Source organism: Saccopteryx leptura, chromosome 5, assembly GCF_036850995.1.
Source record: "Saccopteryx leptura isolate mSacLep1 chromosome 5, mSacLep1_pri_phased_curated, whole genome shotgun sequence".
NCBI classification, from domain to species: Eukaryota; Metazoa; Chordata; class Mammalia; order Chiroptera; family Emballonuridae; genus Saccopteryx; species Saccopteryx leptura.
Window position 1 is genome coordinate 30130558 of NC_089507.1, and position 27428 is coordinate 30157985.

Consider the following 27428-nt stretch of genomic DNA (forward strand, 5'->3'; position numbering starts at 1 on the left):
CTTTTTCAGATCTTTATTTATTCATTTTTAGAGATAGAGAGGGAGAGAGAGAGAGGAAAGAGATAGAGAGAACAGAGGGAGGAGCAGGAAGCATCAACTCCCATTTGTTCCTCAACCAGGCAAGCCCAGGGTTTCGAACCAGAGACCTCAGCATTCCAGGTCGATGCTTTATCCACTGCACCACCACAGGTCAGGCTATGTCTACCCTTAAAATCATGGTGTTAATAGTTTCGTCCATGCACTCCAATTGGTTTTTTGGTGCATTGCTGTTATTGGGGGTTTTTCTTGTTTGTTTTTATGTTGAATACCTTTAGGGAACCGTAGGGGCTTTGGCTTTTCCTATGAGTGAGATAGGAAGGCACTGGGGGTTTTGAGTGGGGTAGTGGCGAGATCTCACTTTACCAGATTACCCCCGCTGCAGCTGAGAATAGACAGAAGGGAGGCAAGGTGGCAGCAGTGAGGCCAGTTAAGAGACCCTTCTATAGGTGTAAGATGATGAACTGATGTGCTAGAGTGGAGGCAATGAAAAGTGGTTGGCTTCTGGCTAAATTCGGGAGGGAGAATAACAGGGTTTGTTGGTGAGTCCACTTGGGTGTGAAAGATCAGGGTCACGTGTGACTAAACTGAACATTTGCAAGGATGGGTTGTAAGGGTTAATTGATCAGATGGGGAAGGATCAGCAAAGTATGGAGAGCAAAATTTGGGGAAATGACAAAGTGCGCCTGACATTTCATGCTGCTCCCCTCTGCTAGCCCCCACATGCTCCTGACCTGGGCTCTCTCCCCTCCCCACTCCTGGTCCCGGCACCCATCTCAGGCTATCTTTAAGAGCTCTGCTAACCTTCCCACCCTGCTCTGTGTCCTTGGAGAGCGATTCCAAGGTGACGGCTTGGCCAGTGTCTTGTCTGAAAGGTTCCTGAGAATCCGTGGTTATTTGGGATCCAGGTGGGAAGGTCAGTGAAGAGTGTGGGCAGTCACTCTTCACTTCTCCTGCTCATGAACTTGGATAATGGTGGTTGATCCTTGGTAGCTATTTTTTCTTTTTTTCATAGCAATGGATTATTATACTGTCACAAAGAGAACAGTAATTGGCAGTCTTTATAGTTAGATAGATAATGTGTGATATTGTAAACACATCATAAAGGTGTTGCTGAGACGGGTTGTTGAGACAGAGCATCTGAAATCCCAATTCCAATGGAAGGTCCTCCCTTTCCGCTGCATCACCGCTGGCTTAGTTTAATGTGCTAGGTCTGGCCTTTGTGAAACTTACTCCACATAGGAGTTACATGGTAATCTTTTACAAATGCTGGTTCTGGTTCAGTAGGTCTTAGAGAGGGTGGGACAAATGAGAGTATGATTTTTAACATTAATTTTAGATGAAGGTGCTGCTGCTGGTGGTCTATAAGGACCAAACTTTTTAGTGGCATGGTCCTTGTTGACTTTCTGGATTCAGACTACATCTTGGAGGATTTTGATTAGCATGATTACACTGGATTATTAAATCTGCTCTACTTGAAATTTTTTAAGTAGACACCTTAGTTCAGAGTGGCTATGTATCACATGCAAGATAATTTTAAGTAGCACATGGGCCTTTTAAGGTGTCTATGGACCGCCAATATTTTCTTATAATCTTAGTAGCTATGTTACCTTCTATTTATGGTAAGAGTTTAGATGTCTGCTTTCCCCAGCCTGTGAGTTTTCTGCATGCAGTAGCCATGTCTCAGTTGAATTTCTATCTCTAGGCCATGTTCATCATCATTGACCAGTAAATGGAGAAGTTAGCTAGTGATTCTTTAACAAATGTAGCTAAACTATCTTGGGTTCTCAATGTCAGCACCATTTGCACTAGAAAGAACATAATACTTATAACAAAAATGTAAGAACCTGGGGGAAAATGTTTTCAGACCCTTCTAATTACTTCCTGGTGAATGGAGGTTAGTTTTATAGAAAATATTAGTGATGTTTTGAGACTGTACATAGGACTGATAGAATCAGGAAATAAAAGACTAAGGTGTTTATATAGTCTGTATTTAAAATATTATCTTTTTAAAGGGCATCTTTCTTAATTTCTTTATTTTGGGGGAAAAGCTAGGTATTTGAAAACAGTAAAGAACTACTTTTTATCCATTTTCTCACCTTCCCTAAAATAAGAATAGCAGGATTTAAAAATTTTTTTTAATTAATTAATTTATTTATTTTTTACAGAGAGAGAGAGAGAGAGAGAGTCAGAGAGAGGGATAGATAGGGACAGAGTCAGGAATGGAGAGAGATGAGAAGCATCAATCATTAGTTTTTTATTGTGACACCTTAGTTCAGAGGTCCCCAAACTTTTTACACAGGGGGCCAGTTCACTGTCCCTCAGACTGTTGGAGGGCCGTACTATAAAAAAAACTATGAACAAATCCCTATGCACACTGCACATATCTTATTTTAAAGTAAAAAAACAAAACAGGAACAAATACAATATTTAAAATAAAGAACAAGTAAATTTAAATTAACAAACTGACCAGTATTTCAATGGGAACTATGCTCCTCTCACTGACCACCAATGAAAGAGGTGCCCCTTCCAGAAGTGCGGCGGGGGCCGGATAAATGGCCTCAGGGGGCCGCATGCGGCCCGCGGGCCGTAGTTTGGGGACCCCTGCCTTAGTTGTTCATTGATTGCTTTCTCATATGTGCCTTGACCGTGGGGCTACAGCAGACCGAGTAACCCCTTGCTCAAGCCAGTGACCTTGGGTCCAAGCTGGTGAGCCTTGCTCAAACTATATGAGCCCGCGCTCAAGCTGGCAACCTCGGGGTCTCGAACCTGGGTCCTTCACATCCCGGTTCAACACTCTATCCACTGCGCCACTGCCTGGTCAGGCATAACAGAATATTAACAAAAGAATTTTCTCCCTCCCTCCCTCCCTCCCTCTGCCCCTTCTTTTTTCAGGTAGTACCTTATATTGGCTCGTGAATTGTGGGAGTGGTAATGAGGATGTTTTATAATAACTGGAGCTGTGGTTTGCAATGAAGAGTTGGGACCACTTAGTTTCCTTAGACTGCTCTTTAAAAAACAAATACATACACAAACAAAAAAACTCTGTTTCATTTTCCTGATGATTAAAGTAATACGTATTAATTATAGAAATTTTAGGAGAATAGGGAAAATTTAAGTAAATAAAAATCACATCTGATTTCCATTATGAAGATGTAACATGTTGACCTATTTCCTCCATGTGTGCATGCGTCTGTGTGTGCATGTGTGTCTGGTAATATCTTTGCCTGGCTTTTGAAGAAGGGTAATCTTGGCTTAATAGAATGAATTGATGAGTATTCTTTCCTCTTCAATTGTCTGTAAGACTTTGTGTATAATTGCATTGTTTCTTCCTTAATATTGGTTTAATTTACCTTCTGGGCCTGGCATTTTTGGGGGGGGAGGGGAGGGAAGGTTATCCATTTCTTTATGGAGTGAACTTTGATTGTTTATATCAAGGAATTTATTCCATTCATCTAAGTTGGTGAATTTTATTGCCACAAATTTATTTATACTATTTCTTTGATATTCTTTTAATGCCTGCAGAGTATGAAATGATGTTATCTCTGTCATTCCTGATGTTGATAATTGTCTTTCTTTTCTTTGCCTTAAAACCAAAGATGATCAATTCTATTAGCTAAAGGTTTATCAACCAGGCTGAAAGTTTATCATTTTTTTTTTTTTTTTTTGCTCTCAAAGAAATAGCTTTGGATATCATTGATTTTTCTCTATTGCTTTTTGGTTTCCTTTTTTAAAATAAAGACTTTATTTACTCATTTTAGAGAGAGGAGAGAGAGAAAGGGGGAAGGAATGGGAAGCGTCAATTCGTAGTTGCTTCCCATATGTGCCTTGAGTAGGCAAGCCCTGGGTTTCAAGCCAGTGCTCTCAGCACCCCAGGTCAATGCTTTATGCACTGTGCCACCACAGATCAGGCACTTCTGGTTTTCTATTTGATTGATTTCAACTCTGATATAAAGTAATTTATTTCTTTTTTTAATGCTTAATTTGGGCTTATTTTGCTTAAGGTGGAAGCAGAATTCATGTATTTGAGCTCTTCTTTTCTGATATTGATGTTTTAAGTTACATATTTTCCCCAAATACTATTTTAACATCCTTCCTTACATTTATATAGTGCCCTATTCTTTCACTGCAAAATACATTCTAATTTATTTTGCTTCCTTCTTTAGTCAATGAGTTGTTTAGAATTGTGTTACTTAGTTTTAAATTATTTGTGGATTACTTCAGAGATATTTCTGTTGTTAATTTCTGATTTAATTCTATTGCAGTCAGTTTGATAGCATACTTTTCTTATGAATTGAATTTTTTTAAGTTTGTGAAGACTTGTTTTCTAACCCAGAATTTGATCTGTTTTAATAAATGTTTATTGTGAACTTAAGAAGAAAAGTATATATTGTGTTTTAGGTTGGAGTATTCCAGACATGTCAATTAAGTCAACTTGGTTGATAGTGTTTTGTGTTAGTCAACTCTTCTTTATCCTTATTGATTTCCTGTCTACTTATTCTATCAGTTTTCAAAGAGAGATATTAAGTCTCTGATTCTAGTTGTGAAATTTCTATTTCTTTTTGCAGGTTCATCTATTTTGGCTAATGTATTTTGAAGCTCTTTTTTTATTATTATTAGGTGCAAAAATGTTTAGGATCATCGAGTCTTTTTTTTTAATTTTTTTTTATTTTTCTGAAGTTGGAAATGTGGAGGCAGTCAGACAGACTCCCACATGTGCCTGACGGGGATCCACCTGGCATGTCCACCAGGGGCAATGCTCTGCCCATCTGGGGCGTTGCTCTGCTGCAATCAGAGCCACTCTAGCACCTGAGGCAGAGGCCATAGAGCCATCCTCAGTGCCTGGGCCAACTTTGCTCCAATGGAGCCTTGGCTGCAGGAGGGGAAGAGAGAGACAGAGAGGAAGGAGAGGGGGAGGGGTGGAGAAGCAGATGGGCGCTTCTCCTGTGTGCCCTGGCCAGGAATCGAACCCAGGACTCCTGCACACCAGGCCGACACTGTAGCACTGAGCCAACCGGCCAGGGCACATCGAGTCTTTTTGATGAGCTAAACCTCTTCTTATTATGAAATTACTTTCTCTGGCCCTGGATTATTCTTTGTTCTAAAAGTTACTTTGTCTGAAATTAATGTAACTATTTTAGTTTTCTTTTCTTTAGTGTTAGCACCATGTGTCTTATTCTATTCTTCTATTTTTAACCTATTTTTATGTTTATATTTAAAATGCATTTTTCATAGGCATCAAATAGTTGGATCTTGCTTCTTTATCCAACCTGACAGTCTGTGTCCTTTAATTGGGGATGTTTGGGCCATTTATATTTAATGCACTTATTGATATGGTTAGATTTAAGTCCTACAGTATTGCTGTTTGCTTTCTATTTATTCTATCCTGTATTTCATTTGCCTTATTTTCCTCTTTATTGTTAAAGTATTTCTATGATTTCTTTTGATCTCTTTTCTTGACTTATTAACTATAACTTGTTATTTTGCCACTTTAGAGGTTGCTTTAGAATTTATAGTATGTGTATTTCCATGGTATGTCATAGATGATAAAGAAAATATATTGAGTGAACAAATGAATGCCCTAGTGCCTAGGCCACAGGGCTGCTCAGAGCCAGGGGTGTCAGGGGTGGCCCACAAACCGGTGCTGTCACGGCTCATTCTGTCCCAGCTTTATTTCCCTCTTTACACCGTGTGATTATGGGTATTAGCTTTAATCTTTCTGTCTTAATGCTAATCTCTCAAGGATAGGACTCTGTGTCTTCCCTTACAGCCCCCTTAACATTTTAACAAATAGATACTGTATCTGTAGGTGGTACTTTCTGCAGACTTTTTTGAAAGGGTATGTATTGGATCCTCAGGCTGAGAGAGGCATGGCCTTGACGTCACGGCCAAACCCAAAAGTCACATCTTTGCAGGAAGAACAGATAACTTAAAGGTAGTTGATAGGGAAAACACCTTCAAAGAAATGCTCTAAATTTAAGACTAGCTGATCTAAGCAAAAGTACCCATGGAAAGGAAACTCAGACCTAACAGATTTTCCCATTCTTAGAATGCTGCCCGTTATTTCAAGGCTCTTAAATGTATACGTGATCACTGTGCTTCCTGATTAAAGAAGAAATATTTATGCTCTTTTTTTTTCTCTCTCTCTCTTTTTACTTCTTTTCTAGCAAGTAACCGGCAGGAGCTTTGGTGATAAAGATTTTCGGACGGGGTTAGAAAATGGAATCGTCCTCTGCGAGTAAGTATATATACCCTGTGGCCAGTTGGTTTCCATTCAAGATTTATCAGTGCCGTTCAGTTTGTAGTTCAAACCTCCTGTGTTTTATTTTGAATTTAATCAGTTTGAATCTGAAATTTAAGGAAAATCACTGGGCTGAACGGTAGAAATGTATAGGTGAGGGGGTCGGTGTTCAGTGGGGAGCGATGGGCACCAGGGCAGTTTCAGACGAGTAGGAGAAGGAGGTCTGGTAGCTGCGACTCAGCTCCAACCCACTTCCACGGTGTGAGGATTCGGGCCCAGGGAATGGGAAGGCGGTGGGCCAAACTGCAGTAAAAGTAGCAGCTTTTCTCCCTTCATCCCCCCACCCCCCACCCCCTGCCCCAAAGCAGCCTGTGCCAAGCGCAGACAGTGCCTCTGTTTACTCACAGTGGCTTAAAGCGGGCCAGGTAATGCTCCTCACTGGACCTGCTTCTCCGAACTAGTTTGAATATATTTAATTTGAGCTGTCGGCAAAATTCAAATATGAACAACAATGGCAGTGTGCACCGTGTATGTTTTGAACCAGGGAGAGTGGTGCTGGGTCTTGGCTTCAAGAGCTTTGCTGTGAAGTAGTTCTGGACCCAAAATCAGCTAGAACCTTCCTCCTTACAGGTGGAGAGACACAGGCTTCAGATCAAGATTTCACAGTTTGAAGTTATTTAATAGGTTCTGTCATTTTGTACTGATTTTTTTTGTTGTTTTGTTTTATTGAGGTGAAATGTGTCTACCGGAACTGCGCAGCTCTGAAACTTAGAATCTAACGAGTGTTAAAAGCGGTGTACGTACATGTCACCAACATCCCGGTCACGATAGGGAACAGAAAGTGTCCTCGTGTCCTTGCCCGGTCAGACTCAGCCACCTACAGAAAGCATTGTCCTGATTTCTATCACCAGAGGTGTTTTTTAATTTATCTTGAACTTGAATGTACACGGAATCCCATAGAACACACTCTGATTTTAGTGATTGATGTTCAGAATATTGTTTGGGACCCCGCCTCCCATGTAGCTGAAAGAGTGTGGGTTTTGGAGCCTGCGAACTAGAGACTCAGGTCTTCACCCTGGGAGTAAGTTAACCTCCTCCAGATCTCTTTTTGGCCCCCTTCTCTAAAACGGTCATAAAACCGTTATCACTATGGCTTATTCCGTAGGTGATTTTTATTAATTCCAGCAGGGCCACGTGGACAAGGTGTCCTAAACACCGCATTGGTGTACGGATGCTGATCATCATGCAACGCTTTCAGCACGTCTCATGTCGGCATCTTCTTTCCTGCTCTCGTTGCCTTCTTCCTTCGAAGCTAGCCGTCTCGATGCCTTCCTTCCTATGAAGTCCTCCTATACTTAACGTCCCTCGCCAGATCTTTTCCCTTTATTAGATCTGAGTCAGAGCTCATCTCGTAGGTGAACCGTGACTGGTTCAGTGTCCTCCCAGAGACAAGCCCAGACAGACTCTTAACACTTCCCTTGTATTCCAGCACCTGCTTCTCCAGCGCTTCTGGGCTTCGCCCTCTCCTGGTGGTAACAGACTCACCGGAATTTTATCTACCTTATGTCTGCAATGCTCTCTTAATCTGTTCAGGTCGGTTTTTTGTTTACCTAACATTTGCTCCAGAGATTCCTGTAAGCATCCACCTCTCCACTGCATCCCCGTGAATAAAGCTCTCCAGGGGCAGCCTCACCTGCCTGACTCGGGTTGAGAGGCTCTCCTGAAGGCAAGGCCCTGCACCTGGAGACGTGGCACACGCAGGACTGGTTCCCTGCCTGGCTGAAGATGTTGAGTTAGGTGCTCGGCTCTCCCATGTGTGCAATGCCACTCTCCTCTGGCCTTTTACACACACATCAGTGAATGTTAGGGTTGTCTAAGGGTGGAGAGGTAGAATCTGAGTCCAGGCTAGGGTTAGGAAACAGTGTGGTTAGACAACACAGAGGTGCAAATTATAGCTGGGGCCTCTTTAAATAAATAAAGGGCTTGGAATGCTGGCAGCCTGGAGATGAAACCGACGGAACTGGCCAGCGCAGGACACAGACAGATGTTCCTGCCTGTGTAGGCAGGATGAAACCCAAGATAACTGCGTTATTGTCTAAATCCTCTAAATATGGAGGGTTTGAAGGCGTCTGAGGGCCAGCGTCAGGCCCAGTGGTCAGCCCGGGCCCAGAGTTTGCTGAGGAGGAATGAGCTGCGTGGGTAGCCTGAGGCAAACAAAGCGGGCAGCGGGATCCCAGCCAGAACCTGGGGAGAGAGCGGGCGCAGCAGCCGGAGACACCAGATGAAAACACATGTTTCAGTGCAGGACCCACAGAACGATGAGGAACAGAAACATGGCTCCAGAGCTGTATGCATGAAGTTTGGGAATAACAGAGAAAGAAGAGTCCCCCCTCCTTTTTTTTTTTTTTTTTGGTCAGGAACAGAGGCATGGCTAGGTTTGAGCTAAATACATTGCAGACTGAGATTAGCAGGTGCATTTTTTGAGACTTGTACCCAGAGACCAATCTGGTCAGGAGGGGGACACGCACTGTTCCAGGTGTGGGGTTGGTTGATGGCAGGAAACTCAGCTTGTGGGGGGTCTCGGGAACGTGGGGCTCCAACAATGGATCCATGCTGGTTTTAAACACCTGTCTTTGGAGAGTCAAGTACACTTGAAACCTATATAATTTTGTTAACCAATGTCACCCTGATAAATTCAGTAATAACAAGAAAAGAATGCTTCAGGCCATGCCATTCTGTAGAACCAGAGAAAGTTTTGTGGATACTGGTAACGACCACTCACGTAGCAGCATTTAAACTATAGGACCCCAGCTGAAAAATACGTGACTGGCCTCAGTGAATTCTCGCTTTTGTGCCACAAACTCTCATCCCTTTGTCTGAGCTGGATTGGATCAGCTCTAAATGCTGGTTGCTACTTTAGAGGGACACCGTGCTCTTTGTCTGCTCAAAAATGTCCCGAGTTTTGATGAGCCTGGAAAAAATTCAGTCCTTGTCAAACTAAAAGGCGTCTTCTGGGGCCTGGTTTGCTTCTTACCAGCCAGGTTGTAACTTACCTGTGGTCTGTAAGGATCCTCACGCTCATTTGACAGTGGAAGTAGCTGAGGGGCAGAGGGGTGCGTAACTCGGCTGAAGCTACACACAGATCAGAAGGATTTTCTTAGCTTCTGCTCTTCCCCACGGACCCTTAATGGGGGAGGAAAACAAGAGGTTGGGAGCCGCAGTGGAATGGAACTGGTGCCAGAAACCGTAGCGCGTGGGGCAAAGGGCAGGGCCGAGGATGACCGCCGGGTCTCACTGGGTTGGTGGTATTGGAAGAACGTCCGCATCAAGGGCCTGGTCGTCCTGCCTAAGATTAGAAGGCGCGTCCAGTAAGCGTGAGGGCACAAGAGGACAGGAGGCCGTGGTCAGCGGAGGACGTGGGTGCCAGTTGTCTCAGATGGGGCCGTCAAAACCAGAAGGAGACACATGAGAGCAGTGGACCCGTACTAAAAACTACGGTGACAGGACGGGGACGAGACCAGCGCCTACGGGCAGCGCAGACCACGGAAAGCCACAAGCCTCCAATCACCCGGGCGCTCTTTTCCTTCGCCTGCGGCGCGTGATGCCCGTGGCTTTGCGGATGCACCCCCATGTCTACACAAGAATACTTATGCATAAATGTATAACTTACAGTAACAGCAAGTGGAAAAGAGAGTGCATATGCCAAATAGAATTTTAATGGATGTGTTTTTGCTACCACCATCTGTCTCTTCCTCTGTCGCCTTTCCCAAGAGCCTGTCGCTGATGCTCACATTAAGTGAGCCCTCTGCTGAGCGATCAAGGTCTGGGGTCAAAGTGTGACAAAGCTGCAAGCCTGGGACTATTGTCATGCTGTTGGGGATGTTAATTGAATACCGTATTGTGTCCTTGAGGACTTCAGGGTCCACAGGAAGGCTGCTGGGAGCCCTTCCCTAAGAAGCCCTTGCCCAGACAGGGCCGCGAGTCACGGATAACGGTTAGGCTGTTTTGAAATAATTCCAGAAAGGAAGGTTTCTGACTTGTTTTCCTGACTGTGACTTTATTATTTTTATGGAATTTATGGAATTTCATCTGTATCAGGGGTTGGCAAATCATGACCCTTGCTCTGTTTTTGTACCGGCCTTCCTTCTTGTGAAGAATGGCATTTAAAAAAAAAATTTTAATGGGTTATAAATAAAGCAAGAGTTTGTATGTGGCTCACACAGGCTGTTTCCTCTTTAGTCCTTTATAGAAAAAGTGTCCCAGCCCATAAATTCATTTTTAATGTAAATTGTTTATCCTCATAAAGTTAAGTAATTGAGTCTGGGCAGTGCAAAAACACTATCTGGGTAAATCAAATAACATTTTACAAAAGGGTTTTCTCAGGAGTTTCTTTATAATTCCCTCTTACCTGTCTCGAGATTTTATTTTGAAAATTATGTTGAAACTTATATTGAAACTTATAAGAAAGTTGCAAGAATAATGTAAGGATTACCCACATACCCTGTCACTAAATACAGTTATTTTCATTTTGTCATACTTGCCTTATGTTTGTTATATATAACAAAAGCCAGTGCACATCCTCTAAGGAGAGAACGGAGTGGAAAGTGGATGAGTTTGGGAACCCTTAGGCCGAATCCTGTGTAAATGTCTTAGTAGGCCAAATCAGAAAATACAACTTCATATGGTTCAACCTAGTGGACAGTGCAGGCTCTGGATTCGCCTCTTCTGTGTTCTGAGGCAGGTTAGCTAACCTCCTTGAATACCAGTTTTTTCATCTATAAAAATAGATATAAATGTACCGAATTCATAGAGGCGTTCTGAGGCTTAAATGAATTAGCAACATGTATAAAACCCTCTGTTTAGTGCTTGGAACCTAACAGACACTTAGATGTTAACTTTTCCCCTTTGTCTATGAAATGGGGAAATTACTGCCTCATTAGGTTCCCGAAAGGCTCCAGAGAGAGAGAAACACGATAGAGTGCTCAGCAGTGTCTGGCTCTTGGTTGGCACTCTGGGTCACTAGCTATTCTCGTTATTATTGTTGGAAATAGGCCCAAAGTCAATTATGAACACGACGTAGTCAACGGAGCCCTGTGTCACTGTGCACCCCCCAGCTCTCTCCGAGGGCTGCCCGCGAGCCGCAGGATGCACGCATCGGGGTCTTACTTTCTAGCTTCTCTTGCCTAGACTGTGATCAGAAACTGGGCAAGAAGAAAGTTTGAGTCCCATGCAGACTTGATCATCTGTATGTAATGAGCTTTGGCTGGCAGAGCTGGAGGCCTAGAGTGATTGTTTTGAAAACAGTAACCTTGACCTCTGTGGTGATGTCATTTCCCCCTGTTCCCTCCAGGCTGTTGTGGTTTCTTTCTTTGAGTGGCTGTTCCAGAACCCTCTGGGCAGAATCAATGGGTCCCTGTCTGGCTTCTGAGTACCTCTCCTGCTAGCACTTAACTTCATCTCTTCGTCCCCTGTCCCTTCTTGTACTGGACCAGAAATGTCCTAAAGACCCCTTCTATTTCTCTTTGACTTTCCCTCGCTGGACACTGGCTTAGCACATACTACGTCTGTTACAAATACTTACTAAATAAGTTGAGACCAGTAGTAAGATTTCTGCCTAGGCTACCTAATCATCAGTGACCTTAACTTGCTTCCAGTCTTAGCTGTCATCCTCAATATTATCCTCTATCTCTGTCCCCTCTCCTCTTCTCTTTTGCCTCCCTCTCCCCTGTCTCTCTTCTTGTCTCTCTCTCTCTCTCTCACACACACACAATTTAATATAACGAATGGACCCATCTCTGAAGATGGAAGTATCTGCTTTATTTATGTGTAAGATTCCCCATGACAGCGCCATCTTCTTTGGAGTCATAGAGGTGAATTTATGGGCTTGTTCTGCAGACACATTTTCATGGAATACAAAGTCTGAGTATGTTAGTCTGAAAATAAGTGACCAATAAAGCATGCCTTAGTGGATTTTTGTCTCAGTTCTTATGTTGCTGAAATGATTTCCTGAAGATAAGAAATCTGCTGGCAAACACTTGTTTATATCATCGCTGATGAATGAGCTGCTTATTCTAAGAAGGAGGGTTTGTCTTGGATTCTTGTCCTGATTTCAGCATGAGATGTAGTGTGCCACAGATATGTATAAGTTTCTAGGATAGGTTGGGAGTTGATGGTGTAGCTTTGCACGGAGACATTTTGTCATACGGAAGATTTGTTAGATACCGACCGTGTTCTGCATAGCCCCAGATTAGGCACCGAGGGCATGAAAAGGAAACACGGGCTTGATCCCTGATCTTCCGGAGTTTTAGAATGTGTTCAGGAATTGAACACACACACAGAACAGTTCAGCCTGTGGATGAGTCAATGCAAAAGTGACCGAGATTTAATTGCTAAGGTTTACTAAGTTAAACAAAGGGAGATTTTTATAGTTTGGGAGACAGTTATTGGGGAGATGTGACATGAAATGTATTTTACATTAGATGAGAATAGGTTGAGGGAGAGAGAAGGGCATCCTGTAGGAAGAAAGGTGGGAGGTGGTATGCTGTGTTTAGAAAATTTAAGCAAGATCTGCTGGACTGGGGGGAGGGCTTCTCATCCTTCCACAAACCTTTTGAAAAACCCCCTTAGAAGTGTAGTAAGTTACTAGACTGATGAGTACACCGCAACAACATCATGTACCAGTGGTGCCCCGATCAGATCTGGGACTGGAAGCCTTACTCCATGTGGGTTGTAAACCTCAGGTTCCCTTGTAGAAATGAGATTGAGGCGGAGACATGCATGAAGAGTAGAGATTAGCAGAGAAAGAGGGAAGGAGGATGGAAGTAGGGAGGAGGCGTGTTCTAGACTGAAAAAAATAACATGTTTGAAATCTCCAAGACAGAAAAAGTGCTATGTAATGAAGGAATTGCAAGATTTGTTTGGTGAAAATATAGAAGTGGGGAAGACAATGATATGGGATGAGGGTGGGTGGAAAGGAAAAGTAAACAAGGACAAGATTGCTCAGGGCCTTGTAAGCCATAGGGTGATCTTCAAGGTGATGGAAATGAGAAGAATTTTGAAGAACTCAATAGGACTTGGTAGGATATAGGGTATAGATGAAAAGAAAGACTAAAAACTAACATCATAGTTTCAATAGTTGATGACAAGCTTGGCTGGGTCCTTGATGCAAGCTGAAAAGGGTCCTCTGTTGGGAGAGGCCATGATTTCCTTTTGGGCAGGTTGAGTTTGGGATACAGACAGGCATGAGGGCCTGGAACCTACGGGGGAGGGGGAATGGAGAATGGATTTAACGTATTCAAGTTGGATTTGCCAGCCATTGCTGGCAAATGTGAGATAAGGTCAAGCTTTGAGATATGAAAGATGGCAGCATGAAAGAACAGCGATATAATCCAATACAAAATGGACAAAGGACCTAAATGGACACTCCTCCAAAGAAGAATACAGGTGGCCAATGGACATGTGAAAAGATACTTAACGTCACTAATTATCAGAGGGCTACAAATTAAAACCACATTGAGATATCAATTTACATCTGTCAGAATGGCTGTCAATAAATCCACAGACAAGTGCTGGCAATGATATGGAGAAAAGGGAACCCTCCTGCACTGCTGGTGGGAATGCAGACTGGTGCAGCCACTGTGGAAAACAGTATGGAGATTCCTCAAAAAATTGAAAATGGAACTGCCTTGTGATCTAGAGATTCTACTTCTGGGAATATGTCCAAAGAAGCCTGAAACACTAATTCGAAAGAATATATGCACCCCTTATCTTCATTGCAGTTTTATTTAAAACAGGCAAGATTTGGAAACAGCCCCAGTGCCCATCAGTAGATGAGTTGATAAAAAGCTTTGGTACATTTACACAAAGTAATACTCCTCAACCATAAACAAAGAAAGAAATCTTACCTTTTGAAACAGCATGGATGGACATGGAGAATATTATGCTAAGTAAAATAAGCCAAGTACCGTATGATTTCACTCATAAGTGGAACCTTTTTTTATTATTATTATTCAGTGAGAGGAGGAGGGGCAGAAACAGACTCCCACATGCACCCTGACAGGGATCTACCCACCAAGCCCACTAGGAGGCGATGCTTTACCTATGGGGCATTTCTCCATTGCTCAGCAACCGACTTCTTAGTGCCTGAGGCAGAGGCCATGGAGCCATCCTCAGCGTCTGGGGCCAACTTGCTCCAGTCGAGCCATGGCTGCGGCGAGGTGGGGAGGGGGCACAGAGAGAAACGAGAGGGGTGGAGAAGTAGTTGAGCGCTTCTCCTATGTGCCCTGACTGGGAATTTAACCCAGGACTTCCACACGTTGGGCTGATGTTCTACCACTGAGCCATCCAGCCAGGGCCAAATGTGAAATCTAACAAATAAAAGAAACTTAACACACAAAATAGAAACAGACTCATAGATACAGAGAACAGACTGACAGCTGTCAGAAGAGAGGGTGTTAGGGGACTAGGTGAAAAAGTGAAGGGAGTAAGGACAAAAACCCCTCATAGACAGACCCTGGCCGGTTGGCTCAGTGGTAGAGCGTCGGCCTGGCGTGCAAGGGGTCCCGGGTTCAATTCCCGGCCAGGGCACACAGGAGAGGCGCCCATCTGCTTCTCCGCCCCTCCCCCTCTCCTTCCTCTCTGTCTCTCTCTTCCCCTCCCGCAGCCAAGGCTCCATTGGAGCAAAGATGGCCCGGGCGCTGGGGATGGCTCCTTGGCCTCTGCCCCAGGCGCTAGAGTGGCTCTGGTCGCGGCAGAGCGACCCCCCGGAGGGGCAGAGCGTCGCCCCCTGGTGGGCAGAGCGTCGCCCCCTGGTGGGTGTGCCGGGTGGATCCCAGTCGGGCGCATGCGGGAGTCTGTCTGACTGTCTCTCCCCGTTTCCAGCTTCGGAAAAATACAAAAAAACAAAACAAAAACCCCTCATAGACAGACAACAGTATGGTGATTACAGGAGGGAAACAGGTGGGGAGAGATGGAGTTGGGTACAGGGAGGATAAATGGTGATGGAAGGAGACTTGACTTGGGGTAGTGAACACACAATACAATATACAGATGATGCATGATAGAATTGTATACCCGAAACCATTTTTTTTTTATTAACCAATGTCATTCCAATAAATTCAATTAAAAATAAAAGTAAATAAAATAAAAATAATAAAAAAGAACAGCAGAACAATGTCTTAGTTTGAGGAAGTCTCAACCACAGGTCGGAGGTCAAAGGAAAGCTCAGGAAGGCTAATCAGGGAGAGAGGGAAGACACCAGGAAGGGTGGTGTCATGGAAACCGAGCAAGCTACGTCGAGTTCTGAGCAGCTTGAGGTCACCCGTGTTTCATAGCCCCGGCAGATGGCGATTGAGCAAGGCCTCAGAAAAGGCCCATCTCGCTGGTGGAGGAAGGCACTGGGGACCTTAATAGCTATCTCTGGTAACTGCCACTCAACCATCATGATTCCACCTACTTCTTTTAGGTCTGGCTCATGCTTTTGCCTCATTTCAACTGGCTGTTGTGCGGAGGCCTTATCTAACATAAACTACACATGCAATATTTTCCTTCACTATTGAAAAAGAAATGAGCCGATGGCTCATAGCTTGTCACTCAAGTGAGACTCTTTTGAGAGTGAAAGGGGGTATTAACCAGCTGAGCTGCTGGGACGCTGCTGGCTAGCTGGGATGTATGGTCACCACAGTTGTTTGTGACTGCGACTCCAGACTGATGCCTTTGAATCACCATTGCTTTGTTCGGTCTCCACAAACCCAGCCCTTGTTTAGTTCTCTCTGCAGCCCTGTGGCGTGAGAAACCTGGATCAGATCTTTCCACCCCACCTTTGCAGATGACTAGGTGGAGACCCAGGGCGGTCGATCCCAGTGTGCCCAGAGCTCCTTGTTAAGAACTCTTTCTCTAACCCAGATGCTCACTCAAACCTCAGCAACCTTGGGTCCTTTAGCCCTTACTGATTTTGGCCTTAGCCAGCTGCTAAGAATTTTTTTTTTAAATAATTTAATTTTTTTAATGGGGCGACATCAATAAATCAGGATACATATATTCAAAGATAACATGTCCAGGTTATTTTGTCGTTCAATTATGTTGCATACCCATCACCCAAAGTCAGATTGTCCTCTGTCACCTTCTATCTAGTTTTCTTTGTGCCCCTCCCCCTCCCCCTTTCCCTCTCCCTCTCCCACCTCCCCCCATAACCACCACACTCTTATCAATGTCTCTTAGTCTCACTTTTATGTCCCACCTATGTATGGAATAATGCAGTTCCCGGTTTTTTCTGATTTACTTATTTCACTTCGTATAATGTCAGCTGCTAAGAATTTGATAGGCCTTCTATGTAGGATTCTCCCTTGTCTTTCTGCCAAATCACAATTGGCCTCTCTGACTTGGCCTGTCTCCAGCTGTTTGGCACCAAGACTCATTAAGCTTTGAAGTTCAAGTGAGGACATTTCAACCCACTCTTTTTTTTTTTTTTAAAGCGATCTCCAGTGAAAAGCTGCTTTTTGTTTGAAGATGGGTCTGGCTTAGGTGGGAACTTAGGCAAGAACTGAGGGTCCCCGGCAGCCTTCTGTTAGGAAAGATGAACACAGATGAGGAACATGCAGGTGAATTGATGGGACTCACGATGAGCAGAATGGACCCCCGGAGATACCTTTTCCCCCCAGATTCTCACCAAATAAACAGCCCTTGGTTTCTTCAAAAGAAGGACTCTTCGTACAGGGTGTGTGGGTTACTGTTCCCATTCAAACTGTGCTTGAGCATCAATTACAAGAGACGACACAAGACTCTTGTGTGCATTTAACACTGTACATTTGAAATGTTCTCCACTTCATCTATCTTTGCAGGTATTTTATCTATCTAAAAGTATACACTTTTTGTTACAACTTTTTTTTCTCTTATCACATAGTTTTCCATGACCTAGACCAAGCAGAACAATTATAGAGTGTGTTTTGATGCTTCCAAAAAAATGTGTTTGAAATTTATTTTAGCATAATTTTCATTCAGAAATCACTTCCCTCTAAATGTACAATAAAACCACATCCTTCAAAATAGGTGATTTCCTTCTCTCTATCGATCTGTGCCTTAATAAAACAGTAAATTTCTACTCATTTAAATTACAGGGCTAGTCTCTTTCCTCCTGAATAAATTTATCACACATTTATTAGAATAACTGATTGACTTTAAATATGTATAGCAACAGCTTTAAATATGGGCTGCTTGGGTGGTAGAGGAAAAACTGGCCTATCCTATTGCCTTCCTGCGGAGTTCATGAGGGATTAGGGTTTGCTTGCAAAGAGAGGATTTGGTAGCTCCTTAATTGTAGTCCCCTTAATAATCCATTTTTTTTTTATTGTGTCTCCTGGGCTGTGAGGCTGGGTGGGCTGACTTCCCACAATTAAGTGCACAAAATTCCTGCCTCGTGTGTTCCGTTCTAAGTGTTTCCTTTGGTTACCCACAGGAGAAGACCTTTTCTTAAATATCCCATCGAGGGCCAGGTCTATAAATGATTTCTTTTTCAAGTTAACTATGCAGAAATAGACTACTCTGGATATATTAGGGGGAAGAAGAATGAGTGAATGTAAAGACCAGGGGTCCCCAAACTTTTTACACAGGGGGCCCGTTCACTGTCCCTCAGACCGTTGGAAGGCTGGACTATAAAAAAACTATAGGCCCTGGCCGGTTGGCTCAGCGGTAGAGCGTCGGCCTAGCGTGCGGAGGACCCGGGTTCGATTCCCGGCCAGGGCACACAGGAGAAGCGCCCATTTGCTTCTCCACCCCTCCGCCGCGCTTTCCTCTCTGTCTCTCTCTTCCCCTCCCGCAGCCAAGGCTCCATTGGAGCAAAGATGGCCCGGGCGCTGGGGATGGCTCCTTGGCCTCTGCCTCAGGCGCTAGAGTGGCTCTGGTCGCAATATGGCGACGCCCAGGATGGGCAGAGCATCGCCCCCTGGTGGGCAGAGCATCGCCCCTGGTGGGCGTGCCGGGTGGATCCCGGTCGGGCGCATGCGGGAGTCTGTCTGACTGTCTCTCCCCGTTTCCAGCTTCAGAAATGAAAAAAAAAAAAAAAAAAAAAAAAAAAAAAAAAAAAACTATAAAAAAATCCCTATGCACACTGCACATATCTTACTTTAAAGTAAAAAACCAAAACGGTAACAAATACAATATTTAAAATAAAGAACAAGTAAATTTAAATCAACAAACTGACCAGTATTTCAATGGGAACTATGGGCCTGCTTTTGGCTAATGAGATGGTCAATATGCTCCTCTCACTGACCACCAATGAAAGAGGTGCCCCTTCTGGAAGTGCAGCGGGGCCGGATGAATGGCCTCAGGGGGCCGCATGCGGCCCTGGGCTGTAGTTTGGGGACCCCTGGTAAAGACAAATAGACAGTTGGGACTTTGTGGCTGAGTGCTTAGCTCCCTGCCTGCCTGCCCTGAGGCCACTGTAGACTCTGCCATGAGGCTAACAACTCCCAACTGTGGCTTTCTTGTTCCAGTACCCTTCTTCCTAGACAGGACATGATTGAAGTTTTTTTGCCTAGAACCTGGTGTCCCTCACTGTCTGGGAGCAGTGTTTCTATTTCTCTGGTCACAGAGGGTGATTATTGCTCCTCATATTGTCTTTCTGTTGCCCCACTTTCGAGCCTGATACTGCATTTCCTTCCAGCCATTTGGGTGCTCACTTCCCTGTCCATTTCCATCTTTCTGAATTCTCAGCCCATGCACTGGGCATCTTTTTCTTCCACTAAGGTGCCCTGTGCCTGCAGCCTGAATTCGGTGCTTCTTTCCTCCTCCCAGTGCCCATGGCAGTGACAACCATGCATCGTGTGGTGGTGGCGACAACTTTCATTTCAAACACTCACTCTTGTTTCTTATTTGAAAGTATTTTGGCTTTGTCTAGAGCAAGTAATTTGTCTCACACATGGCACTACTCATGAAGTTGTCTGTTTTAACTTTCTATGAGATTATAAATTCCTTGACATAGTGACAGTGACTCATACATTTTTCCATGCCCAATAGTGCTTGTACATGGCAGGAATGTAGTAAATTGGTGGAGAATGGGAGAAGAAAGATTGTTCCAAATTTTAAAATTTTGAAATAATTAACATGTTTATAATGTGTTTATAATCAGCAAATGTGTATTTAGATAATGCTATATTAACTCAAAATGGATTTTAGACCTAAAAGTAAGAGCTAAAACTATACAATTCTTAAAATAAAATACAGGAGTATATTTTTGTGACCTTGGAATAGACAATGGGTTCCTGCATGTAACATCCAAAGTACAAACAACAATAGAAAAAAAATAGATAACTAAGACTATATCAAAATTAAACATTTGTGTCCTGCAGGTGATACCATCTCCCAGCCCACAGAATGGGAGAAAATATGCTATTTGCAAATCATATATCTGAGAAGGAACTTATATCTAGAATACATAAAGAACCCTTATAACTCAGTAATAACAAAAGCAGAAACAATACAATTAAATGGGAAAAGATATCTGAATAGATATTTCTCCAAAGAAGATATAAAAATGGCCAATAAACACATGAAAAGATGTTCAACCTCATTAGTCTTTAGGGAAATGCGAATCAAAACCACGATGAGCTACCGCCTCCCACCCACTGGAATGGCTGTAGGTAGAAAGGAAGACAGTAAGTGTGGCATGGCTCTGGGGAAAGTGGAGCCTTCACTCATCACCGGTGGGAAGGTGAAGTGGTCTAACCACAGAGGCGGGCCTAACGGCAGGCGCACCGGGCGCGTGCCCAGGGCCCCGGCTTCTGAAGGGCCCCACAAAACCCCCACTTTACACTTCTTTCTAATGACAAAGGGCCCAATATTTTCTTCTGTGCCCAGGGCCTTAATCCGCCTCTGTGTAACCACGTTGGTAAACAATTTGGCAGTTCCTCAGAAGGATAAACATTAAATTACTGTATGACCCAGCAATTATATTTCTAGGTACATAGCCAAGAGAAATGAAAACATATGTCCAAACAAAAACTTGTATATAAATGTTCATGAAGCATTATTCCTCATAGTTAAGTGATGGCAATAACCAAATACCCATCAGTTGACGAACTGAAAGATGAAATGTGGTATATTCATATCATGCAATATTATCTGGCCACAAAAAGGAATCAACTACCAATACATGCTACAGTATGGATGAACCAAAACCATTTATGCTGTGGAAGAAACCAGTCACAACACATTGCATAGCCTATGATCCCGTTTATATGATACATTCAGAGTAGGCAAATCTATAGAGACAGAAAGTAGATTTGAGTTGTTTATGGCTCTGTGTGCCAATGGGTGGGGCGGGGAGTTAAAGCTAATGGGTACGGGGTTTCTTTCAGGGAGAAAGAAAATGAAAATCAGTTTGCCATAAGTGAACTCTATGTAAATTATATCTCAAGCGCGCGCACACACATGCTCGCACACTATGATTTTTTAAAAGTTTTACTTCAAGATGTTTAACATACCCTTTAGACAGCTCATTCCAAGTGTCATTTAATGCGTTTCTAGATGTGCTGGTATCACATTGTAATGTGCTGCCAGATGTAAAGGAAATAACAAAACTAGAACTCAAAATCAAAGGCATACTCATTAAAACCAGGAAGTGCAACGTTAGATAAAGAAATGGAGAAAGGAGGCTTTACTGCTTAAATACTGCAGTTTACCTTCACTGACAGCAGTCCTTTTCTGCAACAGACGGAAGGGCTTTGCTTATAGTCTCGTTGCTTCCCTGTGGGAGCTTCGGGCCTCCACAACCCGTTCTCCGGTCCTCTGAATAAGACTGCATTCTGGATTTCTGCTGCACACCAGGAGGTGGAATGATGTGTGCTGCCGACGGGGACGTAGCCACAGTGCCCCCCACCCCTTCTCGTTTGCGTGCCCCGTGCTACAGTGAAGGGAAGAACCCACAGACTTCACTGCCTCCTTTCGGGTCAGCCTGCTCACAGGTGTCCTTTAGAGAGGAATATATGACTCCATCAATTCTCTCCCTGCACTCCACAGACCTCCAGGAACTTAATGAAGGAAGAAACTGGAAGCCAGATCCGTATATGGTGTGGTTGCCTGAACCCACCTTTTTTAGCCTTGGTGCTGAGAAAATAGTTCAGATGTGATTCACAATGACAGCAGTTGCAAAATTGTCAATGAGCATGAAGTCCATTGCGATTTTAAACCTGATGTTTTTGGCTTCCCAATACTTTGCAATTATTGTATGTTTCGTTATCAGTTTACCTACCAAACACAAGTTTAGGCCCTACCAAGGACTGGCCTTTATAGTAGAGCTGGGCTTACGGAGAGGACGAACCCTTTGCCTGGTGGGGAGTTTGGGTAGTTTCAGTGATGTACGATAAACAGGGAAACCAAGTAATGTTGGGACCTAGAGGTGGGAGATACACTCCCACCTAGGAAATGGTTCAGAGAGAAGGTAATATTCAAGCTGGGATTTGAAGGATGAGTAGGAGTTTGCTAGACCACAAAGGGATGTGGAGAGGCTCGTGGGAAAGTCAAGGCAGGCAGAGGGAGCAGCATGTATGTGAAAGTGCTCAGCAGTACGAAGGGGCTTTACACTCTCAAGGCAGGACTGCGGCCAGAGCCTGGGATGAAATGGGGCGACAGGAGATGAGAGATAGGTCAAAGTTTGAGAAAGATCTTGAATAATAGCATGTTTAAAGGTTTCCACAGCATCCAGCAAACAATAGGCAGCTGGCACGGTCTCTATACAGAGCAGCAGTGGGATTAGGTTTATTTTTGAGGAAGTGACATCTGCTGGCAGTGGAGACTTTTGATTACTTTCTGCTGTGCACCAAACGCAAATATTTGAATAAAATTCCATGCCAAGGAGAAGCAGAAATGCTTCCTACGCTTGTCTTGCTATGTCCATCCTTAATTTACTGGGTATATCCTATGTTTCCAAAGTTCTTTTCCAAGTTACTCATTTAGAATTTGGAATTTATTTCCCCATAGAACTAGTGCCCTTCAGAGAGTTTTAGGAAATCCATATCACATCTGAGATAGTGTCAGTCCCACTGTGGAACCCAGTCCCCTGAGGGGGTATGGGCTTAGCTCTGCACCCGCTGTGGGGGTTTGACACCGACATGTGAAATCAACCCAGAATTCTAAGTAGCCACATGAGGAGCTAACCTCCCATTTCTAAGATAGTAAAGGGGCTCTTAGCTCTTAGCCTTTCCCTGTCCTCCCTTTAGGATGGCCGGTTAGGTAGGGAGACAGGAGCCCTGGCAGGAGGTAAAGGAAAGCTGAGCTTTGGCAGGGAATCAGGACCAGAGGCAGAGTGAGCACCGCTGCAATGTGGCTGAGATTTTCCGTGCAGCTTCTACTGCCTCTGCTGCACTGGCACCCTCCCTCCTTCCTCCCCATCCCCAGTTTAGAGACTGCGGCCATGTGGGCCTGCCCTCTAATGGGACTGAAGTATCTATCTCACTCCCTCACTTCTGTCCTGTCAGCTCTCCCAGCCCCCAGCCCAGAGGGAGCCACAGACAGGATGCATGGGAGGAGATGTGAGCCAATAGCTGACACATGGTTTCTACCTGTAGCCAGGGCTGGGGTTGAAACCTTCTTGGAGGGGAAGAGATGATAATAATGGCTGCCATTTAGGAAGTATATACTTTACACAGGCCTCTGCCAAGTGTGTTGCATGCATATCTCACTCTCGTGCCATGACTTGTCGGTTCCCACTTTACAGAGGAGGAAACCGAGGCTCATAGATGTTGAATACAACTTGCCTAGTGAATGGCATTTGGACCCAAGTCTTTCTGTGTCAGGAGGCTCTTGTTACCCTTGGGTTGTTTTTTGTTTGTTTGTTTGTTTGTTTTTATAGAGACAGAGAGAGAGTCAGAGAGAGGGATAGATAGGGACAGACAGACAGGAACGGAGAGAGATGAGAAGCATCAATCATCAGTTTTTCGTTGCGACACCGTAGTTGTTCATTGATTGCTCTCTCATATGTGCCTTGACTGCGGGCCTTCAGCAGACCGAGTAACCCCTTGCTCAAGCCAGCGACCTTGGGTCCAAGCTGGTGGAGCCCACGCTCAAGCTGGCGACTTTGGGTCTCGAATCTGGGTCTTTCCTCATCCCAGTCCGACGCTCTATCCACTGCGCCACCGCCTGGTCAGGCTACTCTTGGGATTTTATGGATCCCAATTCTGGAACTCTTGGCTCTGAGCACTTCTTGCTCATGGGGTATAGAGAGCAAGGGGCTGGTGGCTCACCCCACTCAAGTCTGGGTACAGACACTTCCAGGGCCACATTTCAACAATGTCACTTTCCAAGTTATCTGTCCACCCTTCTGGCAGTAAACTCAGCAATACCGTGTTTTAGCTGTGCCAAAGAAATACTAATTACATTTTTTTTTTCTTTTTTGTATATTTCCAAAGTTAGAAGCTGGGAGGCAGTCAGACAGACTCCTGCATGCATCTGACCGGGATCCACCTGGCATGTCCATCAGGGGGCGATGCTCTGTCTATCTGGGCCATCGCTCTGTTGCAGCCTGAGCCATTCCAGCTCCTGAGGTGTGGAGGTTGTGGGGGGTGGCTACAGCAGATCAAGTGACCCCTTGCTGAAGCCAGCGACCCCATGCTCAAGCTGGTGAGCCCGCGCTCAAGCCTATGACCTCAGGGTCTCGAACATGGGTCCTCTGCATCCCAGTCCGACACTGTATCCACTGCACCACTGCCTGGTCAGGCTAGGCTCCTTCTGATCCAAAAATTCCATAATTTCCAGACAGCAAAAATGGTCATGCAAAGATTGGCCTGTGAAACAGATGAATCAAAAAGGACTCCAAGATATCAGATAACTGCCATAGGCTCCCTTCCATGGTTGTAGATGGTTTCATTAGTGTTAGTTGTTTTGTTTTTTTGTTTGTTTGTTTTTTAGTATAAAAAACGGAGGTGATATGTAAGAAGATTTTTTTTTTTAATTATAAAGAACAGAAGTTAAATGGGTCCATTTGTTCCAACTTTTCGCTCTTCTCTCTCCTGCTGCCTTCCCACCCAGACCAGGCTGTGCCCGGGTGTTGAATTTTGCATTTGGGGACAAGGGTTTTCTGGACAAAGGCCTCCTGGATGGCGGCAGTAGTTAGGGTAGTGCTGGCGTATGTCTCCCTTCCTCTCGGTGGTTTTATACAGTGAGAATGCACTTCTCATTCTCATGTAGCCCGGCTTGGGCAGCAGGGAAGGGTGGAGATTGTCCAAGCAGATGTTCAAGGGGCCCCAGCTACTCGCGACCCCATCCTCAACACATGACTTCTAAAGTCTTTCTTGGTGCTAGGGGGAGAGGAGCAAGAGAATGGGGAATTGCCTGGGAGAGATTTAGGAGCCGTCTGGGTGTGATATATACGACTCTGCCCACACTCCATTGGCCAAAACTGAGTTACCGTATTTTTTGCTCCATAAGAAGCACACTCCCCCCCAAAAAAAAGTGGAGGGAAAAATGCCCGTGCATCTCATGGAGCAAAAAATATGATATTTTATTAAATATTTTAACACACCATTTGGTTCAGAATATTTTTTTTTCTTATTTTCCTGCTTAAAACCCTAGTTGTGTCTTATGGTCAGGTGCATCTTATGGAGCGAAAAATACGGTATCTTGCCAGAGAAAATTGCAAAGGCGGCTGGGAAATATCGCCTAGCTGTGTGTCCCCGAGGGAAAGGAGCCGGGTCTGGTGAGCAGTGTCGGCCACAGGAGCTGTATAAAATAGTAACGGCACTGCTGAGCCCTCGCCTTCCCAGTTAGGCCAAGTTGTTGGAATTTCAAGTCTGCGTCAGGCCTTCTGAAGCTCTTATCCCTTCTCCAGGTACGTTCAAGGCGTGTGGCTTGAACAGACCTTCACTTCACACATTCTGGACCACGCAGAGCACCCCTCAGATACTTGGTGGACATTAATGATGGCAATTTGCGTTCCATCACTGTTTTCGTTCACATGAAATTCCCCTTTTGGTTTAAGTTTCACCTTCCCCCTTATTTTAGTCAATTTTCCTTGACCTCTAAAGGTTTCTTCACTTTCCTGCTTTTGCCAAGGCAACTCTAAAAAGAAAACTTTAACAATGACATCTGTAACAGGTTTATGGTCAAGGTTAAATTGATCTCATACTCAGGTTAAAAAATAGTTGCCATGTTAGATTAAAGGAAAGGGTCTATACCTTCGTCTAGGATACCTAGTCAAACTCAGAAAGTGATCAAGGGAACCACATGGAAAACACTATTGAGGCAAATTAAAAGGGACACAAAGTAGGTAATTTTGTGATCATAGTTTGCCTGTTGCAGCTGTATAAACCAAGCTAAATGAGATGATGATGTAATCTTTTGTTGCAAAAAATAAAATGATTTCCCATGAGACTCAGCATGAATTTCCCAACCCTGTGTTCAAGGTCCAGGTAGGGTCTCTGCTGTCCCACAAACTCGAGAATAATAATTAGACTCGAATTTCTGAATTGAATGACTTGTAGAGTAAGCTGAATTTTGCGATCCTTTAAAATTTTTACCTTTAATGTTTATATTACAGTCCAATAACAAATAAGCTGCTTAATGGTCTAATGCCTATGTCTGGATAGTCTCATACCATATCCTTTGCTGCAGTATACTCGGGGTGGTAACCCTCGGAAAGCTATTATATTGGCTGCTGGAAGAGTCACTGTGAAACAGAACCGCTCTGACCTGGAATAGGCATTTGAGAGTTTTTTTAAAAAATTATAAATAGAAACAAATTTCTTCAGTTTGTATTTTATAGCCAGAGTGACTGGAAGCCTACCACAGTGTTACAGAGTTAGCAAATGCAGCCTGTGGTCTAATTAGAACGTCAGCATCATTCCTGGATGTCTCAGCAGTTGTTTCTTAAAGGAATCTAATTTTAATCTTTTAAGAGTTGTATTCCATAGAATATGTTCAGAACGTGCCTTTAATTCACCTTCTCAAAAAGTCATGATGGCTGTACATTCGGTGGTATGACAATGAACCACACGTGTGCACAGCTCTGGTGTTCCTTTGGGTTTTAAATCTATTTAGTGAGCCTGCCCCATGGGGGAGAGCCCTGGGCTCCGCCTTGTCTCCCCTCATAGCGCCATGCCCAACGTTGGGCCAGAACATTATGCAAGCTCAATAAATATTTGTTGAGCACATGTAGGAACATATGGGACAGGCTTTCTTGAAATAGGTCACAGTGTGTTTTAGATTTAGCATATGAGTTTAGTAGACACCATTTAATTTGTATCATATAAGAAACACATGTATTTTTGCTTACATTCAATGCCATTAACTTTTTTCATAATGAAAGATTATCAAAGATCATATATATATATATATATATATATATATTTTAAACCTATTTCTAGATGTTTCTTACCAGACCTATATTAGGCAAGCTGTACATACAGTTTGTTGACTTGATTCATTTACACAAGATTTTTATCCTAAGGTGCCAGAAAAAGAAAATAAGTAAAACTTATTTTAGTGTTTGGCAGCTGGCCAATGGAAAAATTGAAGCTAAAATAATGTGCGCTTACCTAGCAAAAAGGGGACATGCTCAGTATATTAAATGAGTGTGAATATGCAAGTTTCCATTTACCAAATGCCAGCCACACGTTGTCCCGTTCACTTCTCACCACCATCCTGGACGGAAGATGTGCTTTTTAAACCCTGTTGTATTAGGGATAGCTGTGGCTCTGATCAAGCCAGTTCCCCGTACGGTAGCTCGTAGCTAGTGCATGCTGGGTTTACCTGTCAGAACCTTGACCACTTACTCTGAGGTCACTGCACCTTCCTCTCCACTAAACTGAACAGTAGGAGTTATTTATGATATTTTATTTATCTATGCTTTGTGATATCCATGATTTTTAATAAGCAAAACATTTCTGCATGAGTATAGTTGTATATTTGTATTACTTATTTGCATGCGGTGGTGCTTTAAAATGATAAAATCACAGTGTCTCGATATCTGTCTTTAAAATCTTCATATGTACTTCAGATGTATCAGAGCCTGACCAGGTGGTGGTACAGTATATAGAGCATCTGACTGGGACACAGAGGACCCAGGTTCGAAACCCCAAGGTCACTGGCTTGAGCACGGGCTCATCCGGCTTGAGCGTGGGGTCGCTAGCTTGAGTACATTGTATTTAGGAAATCATCTGAGTAC

General features: G+C 43.8%; 1 protein-coding gene across 30 annotated transcripts in view; it reads left to right on the forward strand.

Annotated features, from left to right (window-relative positions):
- Window positions 1-27428, forward strand: part of LIMCH1 (LIM and calponin homology domains 1) — a 333809-nt gene that overhangs the window by 122543 nt on the left and 183838 nt on the right. For 29 of the 30 annotated variants that reach the window (XM_066385047.1, XM_066385031.1, XM_066385038.1 and 26 more), the window contains exon 2: window positions 6204-6274. In XM_066385047.1, the coding sequence (XP_066241144.1) occupies window positions 6204-6274 (71 nt within the window). Of the gene's footprint in view, window positions 1-6203; window positions 6275-27428 lie in introns of those variants that run through there. The other variant, XM_066385052.1, reaches the window with a different exon arrangement.